Source organism: Quercus suber, unplaced genomic scaffold (genome assembly GCF_002906115.3).
Source record: "Quercus suber isolate HL8 unplaced genomic scaffold, Cork oak 2.0 scaffold_183, whole genome shotgun sequence".
In the NCBI taxonomy this organism is placed as follows: Eukaryota; Viridiplantae; Streptophyta; class Magnoliopsida; order Fagales; family Fagaceae; genus Quercus; species Quercus suber.
Window position 1 is genome coordinate 837,637 of NW_027069641.1, and position 24,688 is coordinate 862,324.

Here is a 24,688-nt window from a genome sequence, read left to right on the forward strand (position 1 = left end):
TTAAGTGAGTAGTTAACCTTGTCGAGAACCAACTTGACTATTGGCTCTCTGAGCTGAAGTTCTGCTGTCTGAAGGTCTTTCAGCAACCCTGAAATGAATATGTGCACATAAGAACCATACCAGAACAACAAGAAGTTATAAATAAAAAGACATAAATAACTGCAGAAACTGAAAGTACCATCATAATGCATTAACATTCAAATTTATTTCATTTATAATGAAGCCAAGGAAGTACTAAAAAACACTTGATTTTACTTGAGAAACACATGATTTTACAAAGGATGCTACCTAAAACAGTCAACCACTCATATGAAGACTGGAAAAAAATAACTTAATTACACAAATAGGCCTCTCAACACCATCAAAATTTCTACCATTCGTCTCTCACGAAACAATCCACAACACACAAAAGGGAGTAGCATTCCAAACCCAAAAATCGACAATATTTTGAGTAAATTTCTAAAGATAAGGATTATCAGGGGAAAAAAAACAAATGACCAGAACTAGAGACGACAGATAAGGAATCTAAAAATAAAAAACGGAGACAAAATAGGTGCACACTCAGCACAGAAAAACAGAAACTGAAAGGCACAGTCATAGACCATTATTGCAAAATAGCAAAATAGGTAGCCACCGGAGCCTAAAAAAAAAAAAAGTTCAAAAAGCCTAACCACAACACCGACCCATAGATTTGAGCCTAGGCACTAATAGTAGTAATCAAACTCTCAGATTTCCAACTGTTATTTCAAGGTCATCTTATCAAGCTCAATTTATCATAATGCAAAATTGTTTCAGTTTTGTGAGTCGAAAGCTAGTGGCAGTCCTATGTTCTGTGAACTTGGGATCTCATTCTCTTCTAAAGTCTCATTTGCCATAGGCCCATAGCACAGTACCCACATAGTTTTTATTTTTATTTTTATATAAGATAGAAATTCTACTATAGCCTAAGTTAAGTGTACATGTGTGTGAAACTTATTCCTGAAGACTTATACCTTGCTTTTATCCCATACACCCTACAGGCATTTATACTTGTGAAGTGACTATCGCAATAAAGGTGTGCGGTGGTCCAAATAGTATTGCCTAATTAGACGTTTTATAAGCAATATACAAATATTTAAAATTTATCATATCTACATATTTATTAACGGTACACTTTAAAGTTTAAAGAATATCAAATATTTAAGGTAAAATTATAAATTACATCCTTTAACTTCACACAAAATTTAATTCAATCTTGTAATTTTGATTTTTTATTTTGATTTTTTAATTTCAGTCCTCTAAGTTTCTTTCTTGTCAATTCATTCCTCCCATCTACTCTATTAAATGGGTTGCCGACTTGCGTTAAGTGCCCTTAAAAGTCATCATTTTAGTATTTTTAAAATTAAAAAAATTAAAAAATCCAAAAAAATAAGAGAAAAATTAATTTCCAGAAAAATCAATAGAATTATATTTTTTATTTTTATTTTTATATTCAAATTAAGGAATGAAAGAGACGAGAAAACAATTTTTTTTAGTGGAATTAGAATTTTTTTCATAGTGCCCACATTTTTAAAGATCTTTTCTTATAGAATTTGTTTGTTCTTAATTTGAAATTGACAAAGCTTATATTTATGGTAAGTAAAATAATTTTTTTACATAAAAAAAAAAAAAAAAAAAAAAATCCTCCATTAACAAATATTTCTATCTGAAATACAACATTTTTTTTAGTAAGACTCTTACCTACATTTTAAAAGATCTTTTCCTGTAGAAATGAATTCCTGTTTTGAGACTGACAAAGCTCAAACTTAAGAGGGGGAAAAACCAAACTCCTCAATTTGAAAATTCTTCTTTTTTTTTTTCCAAAATTTTTTAATAAGTATTCTAGATTTTGTTTAATTTAAAAGATTACAATACCAAAACTACGACTATTTGGGGCATCAAGCGATGCAATTTGGATGAATGGTGACAAAAGGACTTCATTGAACACGAATAAAATGTATAAGGCTAAAATGAGCAAAAAGATCAAATTGAATTTTGGACAACGTTAATTTACATATTTTCGAGGCACTTCTAAGTTCTAACCACAACAATTAATAATAATAAAAATAAAAATAAAAATAAAAATAGAAGAAGAAGAAGAAGATATAGAGAGGGAGAGAGAAGAGATGTGGGTGTTTAAAAAGTCTTTCCTAGCTTTTAAGAAACTTGTGACCATTTGAAAATTAATGATTATAAACTGATGAAATTGAATTTCATGTAAATGGAAGTAGTAATAATTAAGCGCACACTTTTTAATCTACCATGCAATGAAATTATTGTCAATGGAATCCAAGTAGTTTCAAAATGTACGATTTCGAAGCCCAGGTACGCTAAAGGAGAAGAATTTTCTCAACTGGTGCATAGAAGTCCATGTTCACAACTAAACATTGAATTTACAAGTTCTCTTGCTGATCTCAGGTTTCATTTCAACTTGCTATGCACGGTATTCTTTTTTTCCCTCTTGTGATTAAAGTCATTTTTTTTAAAGTCATTTTTCTCTAAATCATATGATATTAAATTATTGATAAAAATAATTACAGATTACCCACTTGTGGTTAGGTCTGATTTCACTATGTTTACTTGTGATTCGAAAGTCGACACTTTACTTACTTAAGGTAAACTTTGTTAAATTGTCATAACCATAACCCTAACATTTTTATTTGTTTTATGATATGTTTTTGTATTAAAATGTGTTTTTCTAACGAAAAAGTTAGAGGTGGGTTATGTCAATCTAACAAAACTTACCTTAGAGGGATAAAGTGCGGGTAAAATGCCAACTTTTGAACCATGTGTAAATAAGGTGAAATCAAGCCTAACTCTAAGTGGATAATCTGTAATTGTCTCGTACTAATATAATAAAAGTTTGGTTTTAAAAGTCGTGATTGAGCTAAGTGGATGCATGCTGACTCATAGTTAACTAGTACAACATTTACTATGAACTTAATAATTTTTTTATAATATAATATTCACTCTTAATAAGTTTTTCTAACACTATTTGTTCATATAAACTTTTCTTTAATTAAATTATCCTTACCAACTTTTGAGAATAAAAACGTGATACATTAAACATAAAATAAGTTTTTACTTCTTCATATGATTCTATATTTAGAAGAACTTTTTTTATTTATTTAATTTATGAGTTATGACATATACATAAAACTTATAATATATATATATATATATTAATGTAAATATGGTTTTAGATTAAGTTGTGCGTCGCAGTATAATACTAATAGTACAATGAAATTTAAGAATAATCTCAATAGAATTCTAATTAAATACACAAGAGTAAAAATTAAGTGACACGAGCCTTGACAAACAAATGACAAGTACAAATTATACAAGTAAAAACTGATTTTATGTGCTGAAAACCACTGCCAAATTCCACCTTTTTAATCTAATTTTTTCTTTTCGTTTACACAATATTTTAAATTTGTAATCACTTTTTTCCATGCTTGAGTACAGTCGTCCAAATGTAGGCACCAACCGATGGCTATCTTTTTCATGGACTTCCATTCCGAAATGTTTCTTTTTGGGCTTCATTTATTATTTATTTATTGTAAATATGTGCAACTAGTTCTCTTACAGACTGGGCTTAGCTAAGTCTGTTGGAGTTAGAAACTTTGCCTGCAAAAAGCTCTCCCAGCTCCCACATCATGCTACTATTCCACCGGCAGTTAACCAGGTAAGCGAAAAATCGAGATGATATACTTAATAAGGTGTAACCACACATCAAGTAATGGTGACTTTGAGTTATGATGGCATTGAAACTGAAATGAAAATGTTTTTAGGTGGAAATGAACGTGTCATGGCAGCAAGAAAAATTGCGACACTTCTGCAAAGAGAAAGGGATTCAGGTTAGCGCATGGTCTCCACTAGGAGCCAATGGTGCTCTTTGGGGTACTCTTGCTGTGATGGAAAATCCAGTCCTCAAAGAGATTGCAATCACAAAAGAGAAGAGTGTGCCACAGGTGCTAAACAAGATCACTTATTCAATTTTTTGTGTCTAGAGAGTTTTATTTTATTATTATTATTTTTTAATGAAATGTGTTCTAGATTTCAGTATATTCTAAAACATTTTAAGATTTTTTTTATTAGAGAAGTTTAGCACAAACACAGACACACACACCACATGATACATGAATAATAATATGAAAATTCTTCTAATATTAGAACACAACACCATAGAGACACAAGATACATTAAGTAGGTAGGTGAGAAATCATAAATTATGGTTAAAGGGTATGAATAATCATAGATAAAATCCTGAAAAAAGAAGTTGAGGTTAGAAGGATAGGGGATAGAATTATATTAACGAAACTTGTCTTAGGAGAAAAAGAATGCATTCTTTTATGATATTGTAATTAAATACATTTAACTAAGGGTTATGAGTGCCCTTAGGCATTTATTAATGAACCATTATAGGAAAATTTAATACAATTTTCATGGGAAATATAAAAAGTTATCCCAAAACAAAAAGTCAGGTTTTTTTTTTTTTTTCCTTCTTTTCCCATAAAAAGTTTATAAAAATATTCTCTAAACCAATGCTCTTAGGGCATAGCTTTTTCCTTTAACTGATAAGACATAAGAAGCCCAAATGATGGTGGTATAATAAGGAAAGGCCGACTTCACAATTCATGAGATGTAATAGAAAAGTAAACTATTAAACTTTGAAATTTTGGTCAAATTGGAAGCTCATGATAAATATGCAATGTTAAAAGCTAAAATTTTCAGAAGCACAGGCAGGAGCATATCAGCTGGTTGAGTCTCCAATGGCACTATAGGCAAGTGATACCTCTCCTCTTTAAAAGAAGGAACTCTCATGTGTTCATGGAAGGGAGGATTTAGGGATTGGAGCACGGCTAACCCTCAAGGTTAACTTGAGAAAGAACAAAAATGCAGAGTTTAATGACTAGGTGGCTGAGATGGCACAGAGTTAGTTGTGGTTATGGTAGGTCTCAGGTTTAAATCTTACTATCAGAAAACAAGAGGGTACATATTTAGGGGTTTGTTTGTGTCTTTGTGCAAATACATGCTTTGTGATGATGATGATGATCATGAAAAGCAACAAAATTGAAATTCAAATGCTGTAGTGATGACGACAATTGGTTCCAACAATATAAGAGCAACAAAATGGCACCTTAAGCAGACAAGTGATTAAGCTTACCACAAAAAAACAATTCCCCATTCGGACAGAATTTTGACTTCTTTAAGATCTCTAAACAAGCCAAGCTGATTGAGTACAATCCCCCCAAAGAAGAAACCAAGTATCTGCAAAAGATTGGCACTAAAATTTGTCAATAGAGAAATGAGATAATAGACTGATAAGAATTACACACCCGTCTACTTCTACCACACTTGATTAAAATCTTAAGCTTTTTTCAATTGGCACAATTTTGTTGTAGGAAGTAAGCTAATGGTTTTGTATTTTCTATTAATGGATTCAAATATCAGTGCAATATTGACTGACTAAAAGTAAAATAATTAGAATACAGTCACAGAATTATAAGATTTTCAACACAATAATAAGCACAAAAATAACTACTATTGTAAATTAAATCATGTTAGATATCATGCTGATCATTACAAATAAAATCAGTAACAAACAGAAATAAAATTCAATCATAAAGATTTTTTTTGGTATGAGCAACATGCAAAAAAAAAATTGTCATTAATGAACAAAAAAACACTCAATGTTGGCAAGATTTTGTGAAATCTGTAGATTCAAGTTTAGAGATATGAGGTGGATTGACAAATACACTTTCCTTCTCCTACTCCCCCTTTAAAGGGGAACAAAATAGAGTACGAAATGAAGATTTTATTGGAGATTACAAACCCTAACTAAGAGATCAAAATTGACAAACTAATGGCCTTTCAACAGCCCTTCTTCTTCAAACCCAGACCCAAGGCAGCTGTGCTCCTCCTCCACAAATTAAAGCCCAAACCCATACAACCATTCTTGTGCTCCTCCACTATCCCCACTCTGACCCAAAGCTACCACCAATCTAAACCGGAGTAAGAGATGAGACAGACGGCCATAGAACAAAGAGATAAAGAGACAAAGGGACGGAGAGCAAAGAGAGAGAGCTTGAGAAATTAGACTCACCAAGATATATCGGGCTTCAGATCGATGGAGGCTGACGGCGACGTTTGATGATATCGAAACGACGCCGCTGGTTTGGAAGAGAGGGTCGGAGGGAAGGATCTGGTGGAGGAGACAACAAAATCGAAGGAAGATCGGAGGACTGTGATGGGTTGCGATGTATCGGGCTTCAGATCATGGAGGGGCTGTGTGTGATGGCTGTGATGGCTAGGAGCTGTGTGTGACCGGTGGTTTTGAACTTTTAGTGCTTAAGCTAAAAAATAAAATAAAATAAAATAAAACGCAAGTCCTTAGGCCGCGATTTTAAACGGGCCATAGCTAAGGGGCTTGGGCCGCGTTTAAAAACGCGGCTTTAGACTCATTCTATGGCCCCATTTTTAAAGCAGGGCTTAGGCCGTGTTTTAATAAACGCGGCCCAAAAAAATGCGGCCTAATGGGCCTGCGTTTTGTAGTGTGAGATCATAGCTGAGTTATTGAATTGCCAATGAAAATCTAATCACTTTGGTTTCAGGTATTTTAGGTCAGTTTAAAAGTTTCTTGGTATTTTGGTTATTTAGAGGTTTTGGGGGTATTTTGGTCATTATATACGTTTCAGGGTATTTTGGGTCATTATATATGTTTCAGGGGTATTTTGGTCATTTCAATGGTTTTGAGTATTTTTGGTTATTTGATAGGTTTCAAGAGTATTTTGGTTATTTTGGAAGTTTTAAGATATTTTTGGTCATTCTAGAAGTTTCAAAATTATTTTGGTCATTATGGAAGTTTTCAAGGAGTATTTTGGTCATTTCAGAAATTTCAGAAATTTTAGGTTAGTTTAAAATTTTAGGGGGATTTTGGGTCATTTAGAGGTTTTGGGGTATTTTGATCATTTTGAAGCATTTTGGGTAATTTTGGAAGTTTTAGGGTATTTTCGGTCATTTTAGAGGTTTTGGGGTATTTTGGTAATTTTCGTAGAGTTCAAATGTATTTTTGATGTTTTAGGTGTAATTTCGTTATCTTAGGTCTTCCAAGGGTAGTTTGTTGTTCAAGAGAAATTTTAACATTTTTAAGTGTTAAGACTATTTTGAATCAATTTATTAGTATGATAATTTTAATTGTTTCTAAGAATGTTTGTAAATCAAGTATAGGAGTGTTACATTATTGGATTATGATGGGAATCTAATTAATGAACCAAATGCCTTAATCTTATCTTATATTGTTGTAACGTGGTTTCATGTATCAAATATTTCAAGAATTTAACATTGCAATGTAATGTAACATCAAACCAATCAAATGCCCCTTAAGAATTCCCTTAGTAAGGATTCCCAAAAATAAATACATAAATAAGTTTTATGAAAAAGAAAGGTATTCCACATAAACAACCATGTTCTATGTGCTTACTCTCATTTCAATTTACTCAAAAACTTTGAGTCAACCATTCACAAACCATCAATGGTGCACAATTGACCTTAGTAGTGCAAACTAGGTTGGCTACTCTCTAAACTAGCCTCTAATCCCTAACTACCATGCACACATTACATACATCATAGAATCTCTCTCACTTTTTTACCTTGTACGTTGGAATCTCTGTATAACTCTAACTACATGCTTGAGAATCTCTATCACTTTTTTTTTTTTTTTTGTGTGTGTGTGTGATGGGCTTCAGTTACGAGGAGAAATCTCTTCACACAACCTATTACTGAAGATAGATTTAAATAGGTCAATTCTTTCATAGGCTGAATTATTGAATCTCTACAATTTTTTACTATGTTAAGTGCTAGAGCAAATTGAAAACAAATTTCTCTACATGCATGCATCACTTTTTTTTACTATGTTGCATGTGAGTACATGAGCATTTTCAAAACCAATTGCTGAAGGCAAATTCTCTCGGCTTTGTAAAAGCCAAATAGTTTACTTTTACTATCCTAATTCAATATTTTAAACATTGAATTCTCACCCTCTCCTAATTTGGCAATGAAATTATGGAAAATTGATTTTTTTTTTTTTTTTAACTGGCCTCTCTCCTAATTTGATTTTTGAACACCAAATTCTCTCCCATCTCTTCTAATTAGAAACTTTAATTACCAAATTCCATTTGTGCCTTTGTTTTGCATGTAGCCAAGCGTAATTTTTAATAACGTTGTGAGCACAATTTTTTTTAGTAACAATGGTGGAAGAAAATTGGGGAGTTGATGAGTGTCAATTGCCACTTTTTCTCTCTCCTAATTTGTCTATTAGAGCATCTGTATCTGGAAGGCCAAATGGCAAATGTAAGTTACATTTGGCATTTAGGCCCAAAATGTGCTTAGTAGTTGGAAGGCCAAATGGGAAGAATTGTAAAAAATTTTACAATGTTGCTACAGTACCATCCTAAATGTAGGATGGCACTGTAGCACTATTGTATCAGTTTTTTAATAACTTTTATTCTCTCTCTCCTCTGTCTTCTCTTTCACGGTCTGAGATGGTCTCCCTCTTCCTTCATCTCTCTCTTTATAGAACATTTCAAGCGCAACATACAAGCACTCATAGCACAAAACAAAAACAAAGTACATTCTCAAATTTTCTGGTAGCAAAACTTTTTGGTTTGGTGAACTCTCCCCTCATATAGTCAGTCCAATTCAACAAACACCCATTGCACCAAAACTAAAACCCATTTGAGAAATTGAGAGTTTAGGAGAGAGAAAGCTTCAGTTTTAGAGAGAGAGAGAGAGAGAGAGAGAGAGAGAGAGATGGCTCAAGTGAGCAAAATATGCAGTGGTGCTCAAAACACCCAAATCATTCACAAAAATCCCAAAACCCAAAAACCCAAATTTGTGAAGCCATCAATGGTACCGGAGAAGCCACAGTTGAGAAACCATCGGGTTTGTGATTGATGTGGGCGTGGGTTAGGTAGTGCAGCGGCAGCAAGGGCGTGGGTCAGGTGGTGCAGCGGCGGCAAGTTGTGTGGGTTTGTGACTGGTTTGGATTTTGGATTTTGATTTTGCTATGGATTTTGATTGAATTTGCTATGGATTTTGATTTTGATTTTGGCTGGATTTTGTTATGGATTTTGCTCAACGGAGGTGGGTGGTGTGATTGAGATTAGAGAGAAATAGAGATCAGAGAGAGAGAGAAATATTTTTATATTATTTTTATGTATAGGATGGTAAAATAAAAGTTGGGATGATAGATGTATTGTAAAATAGTATTGTATAATTGATAAAGTAGTTTTTTGAGATGGTAAAATAAGATAAGATGGAATTTCCGACTGTGAATGCTCTTATAGAATCAAATTTGCACTCCCATTTATTCTTTGTCTTAATTTGGCTTTCATCAAACGAAATTTGCTCTCATCGTCTCTCTCCACAAACGTGCCTTATGACTAACTTTAGGTTTTGACTTATTGTAGGAAACCATCGAAAAAAAGGAAAAAGAAAGAGTAGCTGAACTTAAACAAACCCGAACCCAGCCCAATGATGCTTTGTGTCCTGGGCCTGGCCCGCTAATATATATAGATTATTCAGAATTGGTTTCTTCTCGCCCGTCAGCTGTAACAAAAATCGGAAGGGAGAGAAAGAGAGAGAGCGTGTTGAGACTGAGGGGAAACTCGGCGCTGGGCAATTGCTGTGGCTTTTGGCTCGCACGCAAAAGCAAAAGCAAAAGTGAGCTTCTTCTTCTTCTTCTTCTTTATTGACACACTCTGTCTTTTCATTTTGTGTGTTGTTCTTCCTTATTTTTCTGGATTCTGAAATTTAGGTTCTTCAATTTCAAGCTTACCTTTTTATTTTATTCATTCATATAGATGAATATGATTTGTGCGTGTGAGAGAGAATATCTAGGGTTTATATAATGTGACAGACAGAGAGGTATTTCATTTTCGTTCTTTGTGGGACAAAATATCAGCCTTTCCCTAACACTTTCAACTTTCAAGTTCAAACCATTACCCATTACCCATACCCATAATTATTTTTATATAAATCGACATTTTCTATTTCTGCAATTCAAATAGAAACAACAACTACAAGATTTTCTTATACAAATTAAGCTTTGATATTTCAACTCCATGCTATTTGTTCGAGCTGTTATTGCCTTGGTTTCCTATATAAATTATTGGACTCGGGTTGATTTTACTAATAGTAAAAAGTATAGATTCATTTGGAAGTGTAGTTGTAATTTGAACCAAGTTTCATGTTAAAATACACATCTGTCTGTGAGTGTATTATTTATTAAACTCTCAAAACCTAAATCTGTCAGGGAGCAGATTTGAGTTTATTAGCTTTAGAGTTTTTTAATAAATCCTAGAGAACTGATCTTTGAGCTGAATTATTTAGTTGTAAATAGTATAGGAAAAAGTTTACCTGCAAACCAGTTTGGAGGAAATTTCCATCGACCCACTACATGGCTATTGGTAAAGCTATCCGTGTATACTTTTACTCACATGAACTATTTAATGAGTCACGTGACTTGGTAAAAATACACGTGGGTAGTTTTATAAGTCACCACGTAATGGGTTGGAGGAGATTCCTCCAAACCAGTTTGGAGAAAAACTTTATTTACTAGTATATTTATGGGAATTCATCCATATATAATTACAACTTATTTTGAGACTTCTAAGGTCATCAAACGAATTTTGCAAGAAGCCTGACCTGCAGGAAATTTAACCTGGCAGTAGCTTGAAAAGGCTGAAAAACTTTGTGCAATTAATTCCAGGTTTTGGTAAATTGGATTGACCTAGAATTTTACATGAGTGCCATGTGGTATTTGAATTTCATGCATGAATTTGGTTATGGCGTGTTCCTATTGTTTGGTATCTGGCAGGCAGAGGGTTGTTACTGTTGCTGCCCCATTTGTGTAATTGTCTGATAAACCTTGAATGATGTAATTTTTTTAATGTTTTGTGAATCTTTGGAGCAAGCGGTGACTGTTTGATGCATGTAAATGTGTTGGAAACTTTTTAGATGGATTAGTAGTTTCTTAAGTTAAGAGAGATTTTTATCTTCTGAGATTCAAGTTTTGAGTTTCTATTGGTTACGAAGTTATTAGTAATAACCTGGGATTTATAAGATAGGCATTGTAAATGCCCAAGTTTGAGCTCTTCCAATTTTATGCTCTCGATTCTTTTAGTTACAGCTAAGGGGCTTGTAATATGAGCTTTTAATAGGCTATAGGAATTTATTAAAAACTTATTATTCATTGAAATGAGATCTAGGTCTCAATTGATACATTTTCATGCGCTTTTGATATATGAATATTATTTTAGTTATGTAAGAATTCTTACATAATTCCTGAAAATAATATTTAAAGAGTTTAGTGGATATTGTGATTTGAATGTTAAATTCAAAAGGTTTTATGGTTGAGTCTTATGGCATGCTCTAACCTCAATTAGTAAGGGGAAAGAGTATTAGCTTATAATGGAAATTTTTGTTTTGGCCGCCAAGTAGTGAGATGCTGCCACATCCCTTGTTTGGTGACATCCAACCAGTGGTGGATGCCAACCACCCTATGATTGATGAAGATTCCAACTTTAAGGGTTGATGATGTCTTATTATGAGATACCCATGAGTAGATGGCATTGTGAGGAGAGTTGGATGCATTACAAATCTTTAGAAACTTATCAGAAAAAGTAACCAAAATATTATTTGATGAATGATTGTGTTATCTTAATCATGAGAGATATATTGTGAAAATTTAGATGAATGGATTATATATATATATATATAATGTAGTGTCATTAACAAAAAAAAAAAGAACAAGGTTTACTGAGTCTGAGATCCCAAAAATTTTTCTAGTATGCACATCGACAAACTATGAAATGCTTCATTATACATATGTTCATATTAAATTCCCATGTCACTTAACCCTTGTGGAGCTTTTTAGCTAGGGATGGTAATTTCTGCCCGTCCTGGCCAGAGGACAGGGCAGAGGTAAGGCTTAATATTAAAACTTGAGGCAGGTATGGGGTGGGGACATGTTTTATTCTCCCCTACCGCACCTTGGGTATGTTACAAATATCATTATATATATATATATATATTTCAAATCAAGGCATATTAAGTTTTCTTTGGATTTTTCTTTTCCCATCTCTTGCCAGCAAAGAAGTTATGAATGATTGATGGCCTAAGGAAGGCTGGATTATTGATGTTATCATTTAAGGCTGAGTCATCGATGGACAGTGTGAAGAAGGCTTTGGATTACTATTTTTTTTTTCTTTTTTTATCGTTTGTGTCTAATTAATTGAATCTATTACATAAATACATTTCTTCATCTTCTTCGTCTTCTTCTTTTCCCTTTAAAATTTCTGAGTTTGTGTGAACCTGGATGATTTCTTCCCAATTATATTTGATTGAAATCAGTGGGAACATTAGTTGAGTTCTTGAGGAGCTTGTTTGGTTTAGACATTCTTACCCTTTTTTTTTTTGGTATGGTTTTGCTCAACTCTCAAGTTGGTATGTATTTGTTAGGAAGTGGGAGCCATGTGCACGGACTACAACCTTTTTATATTTGATGGTTATCAAACCTTTTGAGGAAATTTTAATGTTCTGGATATTAAATAAAGAGTATAGTATTTTGTGTACAAATTTAGTTTAGTTCGTGTTGATATCGAGTATAACTTTAGTAGTAACATGCTGTTCATGCTTGCAAATTTGGATTATAGTTTGGGTCATGACATTTATAGCGCTTATAATATGCTCTCATTAATTTATGTAAAATGTCTATTGAGGAACTTACGATCTGTTCTCTTTTTTTCCAGAAAATTGGTTCATAACCTATCTTGTAGAGGAGTCTCTCATATAGATTTTGGGAGCCTCAAAATGTCAGGTGGCCCTGGACTTGAATCTCTTGTAGATCGTAAGCAAATTTCTGATAAACCCTTTTTATTGCTTCTGTGTTTCATGTATATATAACAATCTACAGGGTGTTTTACCAAATTTTAGTCAAGGTATGAGTCTAGGTGTATTGTGTTGAGGTGTAAGCTTTTCATACTTGTAACTTGGTGCACCTTGGCTTTTGAAGTGTATGCCTAATAGAACTGTTGCTTAAACTTCTAACTTTGGAGCTTCATAGGATCCCCACTTTACTCCTTTAGTTGTGTTTAAAAGCAAGAGGTAAAATCTTTTCAAAACTGGTTAGTAAACTTTGTGTGTGTGCACATGTGCCTGTACCTGTGTAAGACTGGAAAAGAGTGATGTAGACCTGTTCTCAGTGTTTTTTTGTCCCGCACTTTTTGCCCAGATGGTTTGGGGCTTCATTTATTTATTATTCATTTTCTTTACTATATTTTTAAATTATTTCCTGTGTGCAGAAACAATATCAGTTATCACAAATGATGGACGGAACATAGTGGTATGTTACATGATATTAGTCCAATGCTTGCTAAATCTTATGAATGATGTATTAATTGTATTTACAAAGTTGGTTTTTCATTTAGGGAGTCTTAAAAGGCTTTGACCAGGCTACAAATATTATCCTTGATGAATCTCATGAGCGTGTCTACTCCACAAAGGTTTGTATCCTTACTATGATAAGCCTTCAGTTACAGTTTGTTTTACTCCTATGGTGTGTGAGTCAATTGGAGAAGGTTAATTTCAGAATCTAAAACATTTTATATAGTATTTTTTTTTTCCACTGGATTTCTCAACATTTGGCCAACCAGATGGAGAACTTTATTAGCTTCTTTCCAGTAGACATTCTTTTTGCAAGTGTATTCTGCTGAATTTGGAATTTCTATATATAGTTCACTGAATGGAACAAATTACACATTTACTGCCCCTGCTGTGTTGGGTTTGTATATAATCAGGGGTGACAACATGTAATACCTTTGAACTTTGTTTTTATCCATTTTCTTTTTCCCTTAGTGAGGATTCCAACCAGCCCCCACCCCCCCTCCCCCCCTCTAAAACTACATGCTATATTATAATCTAAATTCCTTGAATCTTGTAGAAGCGTAGTTGGGGAGCTCGATGAGGAGCTTGATGCTCATCTTGATTTGTCAAAACTGAGGGCTCATCCTCTCAAGCCTGTCATCCATTAAAAGGCTAAGAAAGGTGCAAAGTTGTTATGACCATGTGAGTGATTATTACCTACAAAGAACATTCAGGGTAGTTTTCAAACGTTCTGAATATTCTATATGCGCATATTTGTAATATTGATAAAAGAGCTTTATGTCAATTTCTCCGAATCAAATGAATCATTTTCCAAGCCCCAATCAGTTCTCTAACATGATCTAGTGGTAAGCCCATTTTGTGGATGCTTTGGAATGCTTTTGTTTTATTGGTAAGGCCCTATTTGTTTTGGGGAAAATGATTGTGAAAAATATTTTTAGCGAAAAGTGCATTTTGAAGAAAATGACTTGTTTTTTGTTTGGTTGTCATTCAAAAAATATTTTTCCAGTGTTTACCTAAAATTTTTCCAACAATGGCGGTTAGGGGGAGGAAGTGGTGGTAGACGGCAAGTGGCAAAGATGGTGGCCAGTGGTGGGTGGCGAGCAGTAGCACCGAGGTCGGGTTGAAAATGACAAACAAGTGGTAGTGGATGTTGTAGATGGCGTAGAGGTGGTAATGATGGCATAAGGTAGAAGGGGTGAGGGTAGTGGGGATGAAATCTTTTTTTTTTTTTTTCCTTCAAAAATGGTTTACGCCTTTAAAATAAGTGTCATTTTGGTGTAATTAGAAATTAATCATGAAATTGAATTAAAAGAAGAAGAAGAAGAAGAAGAAGAAATTGATGAGGAGATACAATTTATATGCTCACTAAATACAGTGGTGAATTCGTTCCCAAACCTTGTACACACTGCCAGTCACATTATGAGAGTGGGCCATGCCTTACAGCCTTTCCTTAACCACGAGGAGGGGATGCCAAGGCAATATTTAAATGAGGTTTGGCTTATCTTTAGTATTTTTTTAACTAGAATCTTCTTTTGTTTTAGGCAAAATGCAAAACTGACCCTCTAACTTTCAACTTTTTTCATTTCAGTCCTTTAACTTTCAGTTTTGTCATTTCAATCCTCTAACTTTCAATTTTTGTCAATTTGGTACTTCGTTAAACGTCAGATATGTCTTGCCGTTAACTGAGCCAAAACGACAACGGTTTTTTTTTTTTTTTAATAATAAAATTCGGAATTAAAAAAAAAAAAATTAATTTGATATTAAAAAAAAAAAAAACATTTAGGCTTAAACGCTCAGACCAGGCGAGAGCACTGCAAACTCACCAAAACTCTCACCGAGCTCCCTATCTCTCACCCTAAACCTAAGCTTTTTCTCTAATCTCTGAAACTCTCTCCAGTCGAGCCTCCATCGAACCTTCATGGCTTGAGCTTGTCATCACAGATTAGCGCTGCCACCACAGGCAGCGGATTGCTCCTCATCTAGAACCCTCTTCGAAGCTCTCTCAAAGTTCTCATCTCCCTCTCCGATCTAAACCTAGGTGGAGCTTCCTTGCTTCACCATGACAAACAACGAACACAACGAGGGTGCTTCTCAATCTCCTTATAGGTCATCCCACTCTGAAAATCACAACTGAAACCCAGCTTTCTTCTAAACTCGAACCAAGGTCTCACCGAGGCTCCTCCACTCTCAAACCCAACAACCACTCTCCGATCTACAAGCTAATAGCACCTTGAATGGCGCGCGAACCACAAAGAGTGGGTGTGGAGGTGAAGGGCCTCACGGGTTTGCCGAACACCAAGACAGTGGTGGCGTGTTGGTATGAGAGATCATGGAATAGTGAGGAGGGAAATGGTTGTTCTAGTAACAGAAGGGGCAAATCTAGATCTTGGTGGCAAAGACGACGCAAGCGTAAGGGTTGAGAATAGAGGCACATGTTTTGCAGCAAAGTGGAGTGTAGGGATGTCAGGGTGAGGGCGGGTTGGAGAAATGGAGGCAGCGAGTGGGATTACACACTTGCTCGCTTCAACCTTCGTTCGTGGCCACACGTTCCAACTCATCCGAACTCCCTCGATTCCCTCTGGATTTGCGTTCGCCATTTTCGACATTTTTTTTTTACAGCTTTTTTTTTAATTTTTTTTTTTTTTTAGTTTTCTTTTAACTATGAATATTATTATTAAAAATATTCAAAACGGTGTAGTTTTGATCACATAACGGAAAAAGATAACAGAGTTCTAANCCCCCCCCCCTCTCTCTCTCTCTCTCTCTCTCTCTCTCAACATAACCTGACTGAACTTCTGACTCGCAGGAAGCTGTTCAACAGCTTGTGTTGGGTTTGTATATAATCAGGGGTGACAACATGTAATACCTTTGAACTTTGTTTTTATCCATTTTCTTTTTCCCTTAGTGATAACGGAAAAAGATAACAGAGTTCTAATGGAAAACTACATTGACAAAAATTGAAACTTAGAGGACTAAAATGACAAAACTGAAAGTTAGAGGACTGAAATGACAAAAGCTGAAAGTTAGAGAGTCAGTTTTGTATTTTTGCCTTTGTTTTAATGAGAAATTGTCATATCACACACTAACTAAATCGAATGTGGAGATTAAAACCCATTACCACTTGCTATTGTGTATTTAAAATGAAAGAACACCTCTAGTTAAAAGAGTACTGGAATGAAGTCAAACAAATATATATATATATATATATATGAAAAACATTTTCGAAAATTATTTTATCCTGAAACAAACAAATTTAAATATGATCTAACTTGATGGAAACAATTTATAACTGTGAGTCTTACACATTTGCTCAGATTTACAAATATCCCATTGAAACTCAATTTCTATCACTCAAAAACTCCAAAAAGTTGTTCTCAATTTTCATAACTCTAACTCAATTTTTTGAGTAATTAGTTACTAAATTGAGAACAAAAGCCCAAACAAATTGTCTTGAGATGGGCCTACAAATTTTGAGAATTGGGTGATGGAAATTGAGTTTTGAGTGTTGATTTTGCCTAAACCAAAAACCTACGTTACAAATGATGCCTTAAATTTTGAATCTAAGAACTACTTTCCATTCCATACTTACATAATCATTATTGTCGTTGTTCTTGTTGTTATGATTAAATAGTTCTACATGAATAGAGGCGATGAATTCATGTAAAGAAAGAAATGAACTCTTTAGCTCAAGTTCTATTATGAAGAACTAAAAACAAGAAACATGATAGAAATCATCACCAAATTGCATTGACCAAAACTAGACGCCCACAAATTCCCACGGGAATTTTTGATAATTCCAATGGATATTGGGATAACGGTCACCTTTCAAATTTTGGAATTTGACCACCTTAAAATTTAAGATTTATAGTTTATCACTAATAATAATAGTAGTAAGGATTAATTACAGTTTACTCGTTTGTGGTTAGGCTCAATTTCATGTTATTTTACCCACTTGAGATTCATTTGCTATCTAGCGGTTACCCACCTCATCACTTTTATAGTTAAAAACATTAAAAAAACAAAAAAAAAAACAAAAAAAAAAAACAAAACAAAACAAAGAAAACAGTATTTGAAAGAAAATTGTTTTAAAGAATGTTTTTTTTTTTTTTTCTCTTATTTAGTACTCCATATCAAGTTAAGTAATGCCGCCTAAGCATTTTGTTAGACACGTAGAATCAAAAGTCAATGGACAAAAATGAAAAGTTTTAAGCCCATTTTAATAATGTCTATTCGTGATTTGAAAAGTGTCACTTAATGCACTTAAGGTGGACTTCATTAGATAGTTGTAATCTATATCTCCCATTGTCATTAGATAAACATCTTTAGTATAAGATACAATAGAAACCTTATCTAAGCAACAAATCTTCAAACCCAAATCTCATATCATGAATCGAATCTCATTCGATCAACTCAAGAATCAGTTCACTCTACTAATTGCAAGCAAGGAGATATACTTTAGGTGGCCAATCTTGTATCTAACAGGTGTGTTTGTGTTTGAAGAACCCAACAATAGAAAGAGAGCAAAAAAAAATCCAATATTTTGGGTTGATTCAATTTTTTTTGGGTTAAGCTTGTTGTCCTATTTCTAGTTGAGCAGCAGACTTTTGCAAGTGCTCCATCAATTGCAAGATTCCGACCTCGTCGAAGCAAGTCCTTGCCTCATCAATGACAAGATTTCAACCTCATCAAAACACATCTAAAAACATCAGACCAAAAGGAAATTCAAACCACAACCCTAAAAAACTTTAAAGCCATAAATCCATTATACCCAAAAAATTCAAATCCACAAATCCAAAAAAACTTGAACCCACAAATCCATTAAACCTAGAAATTAATTGATGGGGTTTGGGGCTCATATCAAGTATAAAAGAATTGGTTTGTGATTGTGGGAATAAAAAAACCCATATCGAGAAAAAGAAAAGAGAGAATAGAGACAAAAAGTTAGATGCCAAAGCATTTTCCTTTGAGGTTAGCAAAACCTTTGATTTCTTTGGCTCTTTCAACCTTTTCTACTCCAAATCGAATTGGATTTTTTTGTTTTTCTTTCTTTAGTGGAAATGGAATCCCACTCAAGCCCTCTCTCTTTGTAATCAGAGCCCTAACCCTAGGAAAAAGGAGAACTTGCATTGAACTTGTTGAAGAAGATGAAGATGGGCAATGGGGTCTGTGAAATTTTGATCTTAGGATTTTAGGATAATTGAGTCTCTTTAGGAGTTCTGGATTCAAATGAGGAGATGGAGTAAAGAGATATACAAGATTATTGAAAAGACATTTTTATTCTTGTTTTTTAATGGTGAAAACGAGAGGTACATTATGACGGTCTAACAAAGGCCACCTCAAATGGGTTAATTGAAATTTTCCAAACTACGGGTAGACATTATTAAAATGGACATAACAATGAATGGATAAACTTCATGTAAGTATTACAATATTTTTGTCAAAAAGAAACATGTTTTTTTTTTTTTTTAAAAAAAGGAAAATCTATGTCTCAAAGAAAAAAAAAAAATTATCAAAAAAACTTGTTTCAAAAAATGTGCTTTTTGATATAAAAAATCTATATATATATATATATTTTTTTTTTTAAGATTACATTTATATCCCGTCGACCGGTACGGCCAATTTGCTTTCTTAAAATAAAAACCCGAAAAAAAAGAAAAAAAAAAGAAATTTGTAAAACCCTAAAATCTAAAACCCTCAGTTCCTCTGTCTGAAAAGTGAAATAGAAAGAGGTAAATGTAGTTGGTGTGGAAGTGGATTTCAAATATGGGAAAGAATCTGATCGCAAGAATAGCAGCAGCAGGAACCCAGTCCTTGAAATTCAACAACCAATCCCGTAACAAAGTAAAAAATATTGATCAGTGGCGTAGAAATTCCCATTCCAATTCCAATGCTGCCTCTGTTCCTGACACTGACAGAGTAGTTCGTACCAGGCTCTCCAAACTTGAACGTCAAGCTATGGTCGAATCCTTTGTTAACAAGTAATTACTCTCTCTTCTCTTTTCTTTCTTTCCATTTTTTCTCTGTAATATTTGTTTGAGTTTATATACGAATTATGATCTAGGTTTATTTATACTATTATAATTAATTAATTAATTAATTAAACCTAATATCGATCGGTTGTGTGATTTCATTTATAATTGCAGGTATAGAGAAATGAATGCTGGAAAATTCCCAACTGCTTCTTTTGCAGTTAAGCAAGTGGGTGGCTCTTATTATACTGTTAGAAAAATCATTCAGGAGCTACAATACAAATCTAAACTGTCTTCCTCGGACACCGGGAAAGGAACTCCATTCTTAAAACCAACTATATCCTTTCCGTCTCAACAAGTCCTTGTAAAGCCTGCAATGCCAGTGAGTAAATTAGTTTTAATTACAAATTATATGGTTTTGGGGGATTTATATGTACATCTTCAGAGTCACACGTCTTACGCTAGATACATAATATTTCTAGTTATCAAGGCGATATTCCTGACGCCATTTCAGATGGGCTATTATGATTAATTTTGGCTTTTTTAAGATGCTAAATGTGTTATAAAATTATAGACAATGCTTGTAGTATCATATCCTGGAAATAAGTTGACCAAGAATGCTCATCTTACCATTTGTTTCTAGATGCCCAAGATCATCACAGTCACAATTATGAAATGAAATGAAATGTTTTCAGAGCAAAGTGCTAGACTTGAAAATCAAGCTGCCATATGTGCATTTTTTCCCCATAAATTTCATATAAATTGGTGCTTCCTAAAACATGTTCTGATATATGTATATATCACTTTCTGTGCTTCCTAAACCTCTTCTATTCTATAGCATCTCTTATTTGCTTGCAGGGTAGTCGCTCTGATATTGATGCAAAACAAAGCGATGTCCTTAAAGGGGATGCTGAAGTTTCTCCTTGCTTAGAGAAACCAGAGGAGGAAGCTCAGCAAAATCATCTGCTAAAAGAAGAAACTGAGGATGTCTCTCTTTTGTGTCTAGAACCATCTGAGAATGTTAATGCTGAAGAAGTTTCTCCCTTATGTTTTGAGAAACCTGCAGATGACAAAAAGGAGGATGCTGAGCACAATGATTTTGATTCTGTTCCATCAGAAACTGAGGATGTTTCCCATTCAAGTCTTGAAATATCAAGCGATATTGAAAATGACGGAGCTCAGGGTGATCATTCTGGCTTTGCTGCAACTGAAAATCATCCGCTAGTTGGGGAAATTGAGGAAGTTTTGCATCCATGCCAGGATGGTAAACAACAGCAAGCTGTTGATCACAACTTGCCAAATGTTGATGGTCTAGGGTCTAAAGCAGAGCAAGATCAAGGATCCATTGAACTAGACAAAAATGTGAAGTAAGGGTTTTTTTCCCTCTCTCTCTCTCTGAATTGTCGTCATCATTAGAAATTCATACTGTTACTTATGTAGTTCCAATTATAAAGTCTGCAGTACTCTCATCAGTAAATTATTGATAACCATATTAGTATAGCTGTATCCCTAGTTAAGGTGCTGCCTTCACAAAAATGTGAAGTAAGGGTTTCTACCTTAATCTTTGCATGATTTACTTGATTTTTGTACTTTCACTGCTAGTTAGTTTAGATATTCTACTGTTTCCATAGCACACTGCCTGTGTGCCTTGTTTTCATTGTATTTTCTCATTTCTTTTTCAATGAAGTTATTTTCTTATCCAAAAAAGAATTTGCTGCTGTGTACATGTCCCTTTTATACTCTTTTCAGAGCAGTTATGTAAGCACACCGTTGAAGCCCTAATGGGTTATTTCTACCTAAAATGGTCTAGCTTCTTTTTATTGTGAACCTGTCTCCTATCTTAGATGTTATTTGCCCTTGAATCTTACACAAGCAAGATTGTTTTTCTGTTCCTGTATTTTTCTTTTTCATGAATTTTTTATCCTTTTACCACTTATGAGTTGGATCTTAAGGCAAGGTGTCATTTTCCATGTTCAGAGATGTTTCTACTAGGCAGAAAAATGATGCAGAAGTTCCTAGGAAATCATCTCTGTGGGGAAATCTGAAGTCATTAGCAGACGGTATCATCAACATTTGGAGAAAAATGTAAATTTTTGTCCAGGTAATGGTTGGAACTTTTAGAATTTTAATCTATTGTCAGGGAGGTGATGATATTGTATATCTAGTTAAAAATATTAGATGTGATAGCTCTCTTTCAGCTATTATTATAACTAGCCTATAATCTGCCCTACGTGTGGATATCTTCTTTTTATTTTCTATTATTGACAATAATTTAGCTATATTTATTTGGCTTTCACCATAATTTTTTGGCTAAAATGCAAAACTGACCCTCTAAGTTTCTTCAGATTTCATTTCAATTCTTTAACTTTGCTTTCGTTGATTTCAGTCTTCTAAGTTTCAGATTTATTCAATTAAGGCATTTTCGTCAACTTTTGTTAAAATTTTTTGAAAAAAAAAATCTAGAAAATATTTTTCAATTATTAATTGAATTTTTTTAATTTAAAAAATTTGAAGAAAAATAACAACAACATATAACAAAAGTTGATGAAAAAACCCTAATTGAATAAACTTAAAAGTTAGAGGACTGAGATGAATGAAAGCAAAATTAGAGGACCGAAATGAAATCTGAAGATAACAAATACTGAATATCAATTGGCCATCAAACACTTTCAAAGAGGTTACTCACCTTACCCAATTGAGATGGTCACCATTAACAATCAAATGTACCAGTCCTGAACTCTAAACACACATGTAGAAAAGATAGCACAATGGAAATGCAACAAAGAAAAGAATAGCCAAGTTGCCAACTAATACAGCTCACAACCTAGCTACACTTGTAGTCTTGTTATATATTTTTAATCTTGATAGAGATTGTACCAAGAAAGGATTCCAAGAAATATTAAATTGGCCCAAAAGGTCAAGAAGAGCACCCAGAAAATTTCCATTGTTTAGATGTTTGGTTAAGCGGCCATTGTACTTCCTTTGGGCAAGTTTTGCTTTATAAGATATAGAGGGAAAAAAAAAAGTATGCTTTTACAAAAGATAGCATAGCAGAAAAGTAGCAAATAAATTAACATCCAAGTTGCCAACTAATACAACTTACAACCCAAGTCCTTTTCTGATATGTCTTTAATCATAATAGAGAGAAAAATAATAATAATAATAATAATAATGTAACCTGTACCAAGATAGGTTTCCAAGAAACATTAAATTGACTGAAAAGATTAAGAAGAGCACTCACACAATTACCACTGTTTAGATGTTTGGTTAATGTGGTAGTTGTACTTCCTTTTATCAAGCTTTGCTTTATAATCTACAGAGATAAAAAAAAAACCGCTGTTCTCTTCATCCATGCTTAATTTCTCACATGCTCTTCTTCTTATGCTTGCTTTCAAATATTAGTTGTCAGTACATGGTTCATCCATTCTTGGCCAATGAAACATGAGAAGTATTGAAAATGTGGAAGTACTAAATTTTTGTCATTAGAACCGGCTACAACATGGATGTTAATTGGAGATTGCCATGCAAATAAAAAAGGTGTATGAGAGAGAGAGAGAGAGAGAGAGAGAGAGAGAGAAGAGGATATATCACAAAGTGGCCTTGTAGGTTTGTTTCATATTTGTCCTAGGATGCTTCTAAGGGTTTCATGTTCACGATCTTGAATGTGTATTCCACCCGCAATTGCCCTGTACCATAGGAAACATGATTGAGCTGAGGTATCTTGGCTTAAGTTGGACATAACTCTGGACAATCCCATCATGTATGGGAAATTTGTTGAAACTTCAAACTATAGATGTGAAGCTTACATGGCGGAAGAGAGTTTGGGCTATTATTTGTGCAAAGTTAGGTCTATAGAAATCTTTTAGTTGTATGATTACTGTAATACAAATATTGTGCAAAATTAGTTATGTCTCCTGGCTTAATATGAGGCACTCAGCTTTCTCTTATATATACGATTTGAGAAAATAGATATCATCTTGAAATTCATATTTGACATAATCATATCTCCCTCCATTTGGTTGTTTATAGTGCTTTGCAGCTGCGAACTTTGAAGGCTGCAGCTGGTAGCTCGATTGTTTTGAACCAATCAAAACGTGATTTTTTTTTTCCCATTCCCATTGACATCGTGGATGTGGAGAGAGAGAGAGAGAGAGAGAGAGAGAATCTGATAATTTGGTGCAGGTAGTAGAGTTTGTGCCATCTTGATGATCTGGTGTAGGTCCTGACTTCACAACAACGATGACTTGAGATATGTTCTAGTGTGCTACAATTGAATTGGAAGCAGAATAGATCAAAGCGTGACAAACTTTCTTTTAGGAAAATTTGGACTGTATATTGTTTCATAGAGGAAATGGAATTTGCGCAGTGTACAGTGGGTTAAAACTTTTATATTATATATATCAACGGGCAGGTGGAGGGTTGGGAAATGTTGAATAGTCAAATCTAACGATGTGTGATTTTCAAGAAAAGATGAATTGATCATACGCGAAAGCATAAACTGAATTTTATCTTTTTTTGTTGTATTTGAATTATTCCTACTATTCAATTGATTTTGATAGTTACTTACATTGTATTATTTTCTAACTTACCACAGGCACTAATAAGCATGTCAGGTGGTGTTTGGTATGGGAAAATCCGCATTATCTTGATGTCTAATGCTTGACAATCTGGATGTTTGTGAATGTAATTATTTTTATGTCTAATTTGCTTTAGAATCTAATAAAATTCATGAGAATATGAAATGCTTATATTTGGTTTATTTTTAAGAACCTTGTAAGAATTATATATTTTTCTCAAAATATCATTTGATTTGTAAATACAATATCATTTTTTTTTTAAATTCTTCCTACAAATAAATTATGAGAAACAAAATATAAACTATAAATCATGAATAATTCAATAGAAATATAGTATAACATTTTTTAAATGATATGTATAATACAAAAATAACTATTTAAATTGTCAATTTATAATAATAATTTTATATATATATTATTTCTATTAGTTAAAGGGGAGGGACGAGGGGTAAAATTGTTAGTCTATACAAAATCTAACTTTATCAAGCATGAGAATGTGGATTCCCATCTTCTAAAATCTACATTTTTTTTTTTTTTTTTTTTTTTTTTTTACAAAAAAAGCATTGAGTGAGAATCCAGATATTCTAGCATCTAATTCTCTTATGTAATTTATAACCAAATGTGGAAATCCTTCAACATTGCCAGAAATTTTAAAACATTATCCTATACTAAACGCCA

The 24,688-nt window shown here is 33.6% G+C and overlaps 2 protein-coding genes and 1 long non-coding RNA gene across 4 annotated transcripts; 2 read left to right on the forward strand and 1 right to left on the reverse strand.

Moving 5' to 3' along the window:
* Positions 1 to 13: 13 nt before the first annotated feature.
* LOC112010468 (uncharacterized) lies at positions 14 to 6,381 on the reverse strand. The gene is made up of 3 exons (XR_010630919.1): positions 6,125 to 6,381; positions 5,186 to 5,289; positions 14 to 88 (listed from the first exon to the last, which is right to left on the reverse strand). It is a non-coding gene; the product is annotated as an uncharacterized LOC112010468 (long non-coding RNA).
* A 3,227-nt stretch (positions 6,382 to 9,608) lies between these two features.
* On the forward strand, positions 9,609 to 14,285 carry LOC112010467 (sm-like protein LSM8). The gene is made up of 6 exons (XM_065778435.1): positions 9,609 to 9,741; positions 12,831 to 12,928; positions 13,383 to 13,423; positions 13,509 to 13,636; positions 13,815 to 13,889; positions 14,021 to 14,285. Exons 2-6 carry the CDS (start codon positions 12,892 to 12,894, stop codon positions 14,109 to 14,111), a joined length of 372 nt encoding a protein of 123 aa, XP_065634507.1. The 5' UTR covers positions 9,609 to 9,741; positions 12,831 to 12,891; the 3' UTR covers positions 14,112 to 14,285.
* Positions 14,286 to 19,098: 4,813 nt separating this feature from the next.
* On the forward strand, positions 19,099 to 24,255 carry LOC112010465 (uncharacterized). Of its 2 annotated transcripts, none has more exons than XM_024042809.2 (5): positions 19,099 to 19,442; positions 19,608 to 19,815; positions 20,292 to 20,800; positions 21,411 to 21,534; positions 24,028 to 24,255. In XM_024042809.2, the coding sequence occupies exons 1-4, from the start codon at positions 19,228 to 19,230 to the stop codon at positions 21,520 to 21,522; spliced, it is 1,044 nt and encodes a 347-aa protein (XP_023898577.1). In that variant the 5' UTR covers positions 19,099 to 19,227; the 3' UTR covers positions 21,523 to 21,534; positions 24,028 to 24,255. The 2 variants fall into 2 exon arrangements, with proteins under 2 accessions (XP_023898577.1, XP_023898576.1); XM_024042808.2 differs by lacking the exon at positions 24,028 to 24,255 and adding an exon at positions 23,463 to 23,995.
* The last annotated feature ends 433 nt before the right edge of the window (positions 24,256 to 24,688 follow it).